Source organism: Malaclemys terrapin, chromosome 7 (assembly GCF_027887155.1).
Source record: "Malaclemys terrapin pileata isolate rMalTer1 chromosome 7, rMalTer1.hap1, whole genome shotgun sequence".
Lineage (NCBI taxonomy): Eukaryota > Metazoa > Chordata > Testudines > Emydidae > Malaclemys > Malaclemys terrapin.
This window is the reverse complement of record NC_071511.1, coordinates 53,037,430-53,043,315: the sequence shown is the minus strand read 5'-3', so window position 1 is coordinate 53,043,315 and position 5,886 is coordinate 53,037,430. Positions and strand designations below refer to the sequence as shown.

At 52.6% G+C, this 5,886-nt stretch overlaps 1 protein-coding gene across 1 annotated transcript; it reads right to left on the bottom strand.

The window, feature by feature from the left end:
- Positions 1 to 532: 532 nt before the first annotated feature.
- On the bottom strand, positions 533 to 3,842 carry GPX1 (glutathione peroxidase 1). Its single transcript, XM_054033612.1, has 2 exons — positions 3,446 to 3,842; positions 533 to 1,220 (listed from the first exon to the last, which is right to left on the bottom strand). Exons 1-2 carry the CDS (start codon positions 3,662 to 3,664, stop codon positions 870 to 872), a joined length of 570 nt encoding a protein of 189 aa, XP_053889587.1. The 5' UTR covers positions 3,665 to 3,842; the 3' UTR covers positions 533 to 869.
- Positions 3,843 to 5,886: the final 2,044 nt, after the last annotated feature.

Here is a 5,886-nt window from a genome sequence, read left to right as displayed (position 1 = left end):
CAGTAAACCAGTGAGCTAGCAGATCACTTTACAAAGGATGCTCACAAGCTCAAGGGCAAACTGATCATCTGATTGGGGTCAGGAAGGAATTTTCTACCAGGTCCAATTGGCTGAGACTTGGAGCGGCTGCCTTCCTCTGATGCATGGGGTGTGTATTGCTAGGCTGGGCATGACTCCCTATATCATTTCTCTGCCGTTGCAGGGCCCTTAGGCATTGGTGGCACCTTAGCCTCTCCTGTTCTCAGTCTGTGGCACACAACAGTTTAGTTTTCTGGGGACTGAAAAGCTTTAGTCTAACCCAAGTTATTGGGCTCTGTACAGGGGTAACTGGGTGGAATATAATGGCCAGTGATATAAAACAGGTCAGACAAGATGATCAAAGGCCAGAAGGGACCATTCAAATCTTTAAAATGACGGTGCAATGTGGCAGCCCCTTCTGCATGGCCCTTCAAAACTAAAGAAGCCATGAGACACAAATGCCCAACACCCCATGGCTAACCAGGCAGTAACCTTACACAGAAAAAGACAGATATCTGGTCTTCAGGAATTGTATTAGTAACACAAAGGCTCACAATAAGCTACCCAGACTCAGGGCTGCTTCCCTTGTGGTAGTTTGCTAAAAATTCACATGCAACTTTTACAGAATACATCAAGTGCTTCTCCTGAAGAATTTGGAAGAAGCACCTTCATGAGTAAAATTTCCATGGACAACAGCATTTTACTTGCAGAGCAAAGAGGTCACAGAAAGAGCAGGCAGTCCAGGCTAGGGACAAGAAGGCTAGCAGAATGACTCAACAGGAAGCAGAGATAACAGCAGAGCTGAGGAGAGAGAAAAGTTTCAGCAGGACTTTGGCTTGGTTGAGAACATTCTACGGGACATGCTGAAGGAGCTTTTCAATATCATCTTGGATCTTGATCGTTTCAAAGTGCCTGCTGTAGCGCTTGAAGGGCACGCCATCACGCCCAATGAGGAATTTTTCGAAGTTCCAGGAGATGTCATTCCTGCACACTGGAGACCAGATGATGTACTGTGGGTTGGTCATCAGCGACATTGGATCATCATGTGGGAAAGGCAGTGCCTCTTTCAGGAAAGTGAAGAGTGGGTGAGCATTTGCCCCATTCACATCACACTTCTCAAACATGGTGAAGTTGGGCTCATAACCATTGCCAGGGCGGACATGCTTTAAGGAAAGTAGGATCTCCTCATTGGTAGCGTTCTCCTATTAAGAGAAAAAGGAAGTGTGATCTAGTGCAAGGATAAACACCAACAATTGGAATGTATTCAAGACAGAGCTTCCATCTCCATTACGGGAAGCAAACAAGAGACACAGAGTTTCTGTCTCTTTCACATTCACCTCCTAACACATACTTGTATTATTGTTGTTGTTACTTCTTGGTACTTCCTGCAATGCACATATATTCTCTGTAATTTTATTCTTTCAAAGTGTTATTTTAGTGTTTTGACTAGTCTATGCATTTCATAATTTTTATTTCTTTTACACTTAAATTTAATTCTTTGAGTATTGAATTCTAAAATGCCTAACCTGTCCTGGTTGGAGTAATTATCCCTATGGTAACTTCTTAAAAAAAAACTAGATATATATTATATTTTTGTTTGTTTCTTCTGCTGCACATACCTCGGTGCACATAACAAAATTTATTCCACACATGGATGGAAAAAATGAAAGGGAACTTTGCCTAGCAGCCTCGGCAACATGGGTGAACAGAAATGCAAGTCAGCCTCTTCCACCTGGCACGTTTATTTTCACAAGCACACTTTTTGCCTAGATACATTCTATGCAGCAATGCCCTTGATATCTTATTTGCTAATTCACAACGTTGTTTATTTTGCAACAGTGCCTGGTAACTAGTGCCAATTAAGGAGAGTCTGCTGTAGCCCTGAACCTTAGTTACACTAGCAAGTAGTGTAGTAACAGTAGTAACACTGAACAAAGAAAGGCTGCAGGTCTGTTTGTTTTGCCAAAACACTTCCCTTTCAAAAAGAAGAACACAAGTACTCCTGTTCTTCTTTTTGCGGATACAGACTAACACGGCTGCTACTCTGAAACTTCCCTTTCAGACCCTCTATTACCCCACCCTCTGCCCCAGGCTGTTTTGCTCAGATACCAGCACTGCTGGGAAGCAAGAAGAACATTCTGCGATAACGCCATGCCGGCTAGCACCCTAGCCAATCCACTTAGCTTCAGCCAGGGCTTGCTGTGACAATGCATGAAGATGGGAATGCAGGGCAAACACGGGAAACACTAGCAGCACAGACACATGGGCAGAGAACAGGATCTCCAGCAGGCTTGTTGCTAGCCCACATCACGACGTTTACACTACTATTGTTACTCATTAGCTGAGCACGGGCATGCCTATGCCTGCTCCAATCACACTACCTAGGTAGGCACAGCCCTGGCAGGTCTCGAGCTGTACACCACTGACACTAGTCTCTAAGGTGCCACAAGTACTCCTGTGCCACAAGTACTCCTGTTCTTTTTGCGGATACAGACTAACACGGCTGCTACTCTGAAACCACTGACACTGCGCGGCATAGCAGTCACTAGGCCAGCTAGGATGTAATCTGGCCAATGGACAAGAGGACGGCATGTACTGGAGACCAGATGCAGGGACTAGCTCTGAAAAGTTCTGGGGATTTATCCCTTTCAGGGGCACCTGCCCTACAGGCAGGGGCGGCTCCAGGCACCAGCACACCAAGAGTGTGCCTGGGGTGCCAAGTAGGGTGACCAGATGTCCCGATTTTATAGGGACAGTCCCGATTTTGGGGGCTTTTTCTTATATAGGCTCCTATTACCCCCCATGCCCTGTCCTGATTTTTCACACTTGCTGTCTGGCCACCCTAGTGCCAAGCCACTAGGGTAGGGGCAGCCTGCCAGTTGCTGTGAGGGCGGCAGGCAGGCTGCCTTCAGCGGCATGTCTGTGGGAGGTCCGACGGTCCCGCGGCTTCGGCGGCAGGTACGCGGGACCGGCAGACCTCCCGCAGGCATGCCGCTGAACTCGCGTTACCAGGGAACTGCCTGCAGGCATGCCGCTTAAGGCTGCCTCACTGCCATACTTGGGGCGGCAAAATACATAGACCCACCCCTGTCTGCAGGACACCACGCCGGCGGGGGGGGGGGGGGGAAAGGGGGAGGCCCAGCGGGGCCTGTGGCGGGAGGTCTCAGGCATTTAAACCTCCTCTCCTAAAAGCCGCCCCAGAGCCCGCACCTCATGCTAGCTGCGCAGCTGCCCCGCGACCGCTGGGGGAGGGGTCAGTGGCTGTAGCCGGGTCCGGGCTCGCAGGCCGAAGCGGCAGCAGCAGCCGGCCGGGATCGCTACAGCACAGGAAGCCACTACAGGGCCTCCCGAGCTAGGCTGTGCGAGCAGCCGCCTCCCGCCCCATCGCTCCCGCGCAGAGAGCCGCCGGCCCTGTCCCCGTCGGTACCTGGTGGCCGAACTGGTTGCAGGGGAAGGCCAGCACGGCCAGCCTGGACCCATAGCGCCTCTGCAGCTCGCTGAGCTGGGCGAAGTCCCGGGCCGTGGTGCCTCAGAGCGACGCCACGTTGCTCACCAGCAGTACGCGGCCCAGGAGCGAGCCCAGCGCCAGCGGTTCCGCCGCGTCCAGCGGCCGCGCCTGCAGCCCAGCCAGACGCCCGGCTGCCATGGGATCGCGCAGGGTATGGGTCGGGAGCTGCGCCCGGGCAGGAGCCGCTGGCCCCCCAGCGGGGTGGGGCCTGGCTAGGGCCGGCCCCCAGAGAGGGGCACGCACAGTTCCCGGGCGGGAGAGTCCCGAGGTTGGGGCCCAGCCCCAGCAGCAGGGGCCAGGCCGGACGGGCGTCTCAGCGCACCGGAGGGTGGAGCTACAGCCGGACCGCGGCTGGCCTCGCTGTGCCCTGGGGTCCTGTGTTTTCTTCAGGAATTAAAATTCGGGGCGGGGGATAGTGAGGACTGATGAGGGGTAAGACCATTAGTGCAAAGGTGGGCTGTATGGCACCATAGTAAAAACTGAAAAATGTTTCAAGACCATTTTATTAGCTTTAACTTATGTTTTTAAATCATCACACAAAGTAAAGTTGGCTACACAAGCTACTATGAAGCAGTATATCTACATCCTTCTTGGTTTCCTGTTGTAATTTTGCACAACTCTGTTAATTAACTTATCGAATGCAGTACATTTATTTTTGGTGGCATCTCGTGTGTCTGGTAACTCCAGTCCTTCATGATATGCTCATGATTGTGCAGAAGGTGACTTCTATTCAGAATTCTATTAAATGAGGAAAAAGAATGCTCAACTGTAGCTATTGTGACTGGAAGTAGAAAGAGATGAATTCCTACTTCTTTCATCCCAGGAAACAGCACAAAGTTTGGGTCGAACCACTAGTGATGATAAAGAAGAAATTGAAGTAAAATCTTCATTCGTTCATCATATGATATTCCACTCTGTGTTCAAATTCTCTATTCTGTCCTGATCACATGGCAACCTCATTGCAGGTAGTGCCTCACTCCACTCAACTGACCGTGTTTTATAAGACAGGCATCTGTAAAAGCTATGTAGTTGATAGAATCCAGAAGTTGCTGTTGTAGAGATGTAAGAATCAAGTCTGTGTACTTTACTTTTTCAGATGGCTTAACAAACACTTCTTGTCCTCTTAATTTAAGGAGTCAATATAAGTGCCCTAATTAGTCAACTTCTGAACTGAAGTCATTGCTTCTTCTGGTATGTTTTCACTTGATATTTCTCTGATGGATCCAAAGGTAGTTTCCATTGCTGGACAGAGATCTTCTACTGTTATAGCAGATGCCTAGATGACATTGTTTAATGACCCAGGCGGTTTCAACAGTAAACTTACAAGCAGGGCCGGTGCAACACATTAGGTGACCTAGGCGGTTGCCTAGGGCACTAGCAATTGGGGGGCGGCATTTCGGGTCCTTCGGCGGCTACCGCGGCAGCCAGATCTCATAGGCTCATAGACTTTAAGGTCAGAAGGGACCATTATGATCATCTAGTCCAGGGGTCTCAAACGGAGTGATTTTCTGTGGCCCGCGAGCCCCTCGCAACCTCCCTGCCCTTCTCCAGTGTTTACCAGAGCGGCTCCGCCCAGACGTGCACCGGAAGCAGGGCATGCTCCCTGCCTGCCTGCCCTGCGCAGCTCTGGGAAGAGGCTGGAACATGGGGAAGGGGGGGCAGAGGGGCTGTGTGTGGCTGTTGCTTTAGGCAGCAAGCCAGGAATGGGGAACCGCGGCCAATGGGAGCTGCTGGCAGCGGTGCCTCAAGCAACAGAAACACACAGCCCCTCTGCCACCCTTCCCCACTTTCCAGCCTCTTGCGGGGGCAGGGCAGGCAGGCAGGCAGGGAGCCTGCCTTGCCCCCGGTATGCGCCAGGCCAGATCCTGCCCCCCAAACCCTTCCTGCAGCTGAACCCCCTGCCCTGAGCCCCCTGCCACACCCTGCACCCCGACCCCCTGCCACACCCTGCACCCCGACCCCGCCTCACCCCGCACCCCTTCTGCATCCCAACCCACTGCCCTGAGCCCCATGCCGCACCCCTCCTGTGCCCCAACCCCCTGCTGTACCCTGCACCCCTCCTGCACACTGACCCCTGCCCTGAGCCCCTGCCACACTCTGCACCCCAATCCCCTGCTGCACCCCACACTCCTCTTGCACCCCAACCCACTGCCCTGAGCCCCCTGCTGCACCCTGATGCCCTGCTGTACCCCTCACCCCTCCTGCACCCCACACCCCAACTCCCTGCCCTGAGCCCCCACCACACCCCACACCCCTCCTGCACCCCCGGGGAGCAGGGAGGGGGCAGAGTTGGGGTGGGGATTTCGGGGAAGGGGTTGGAATGGGGGAAGGGGTGGGATGAGGCGGGGCCTCATGGAAGG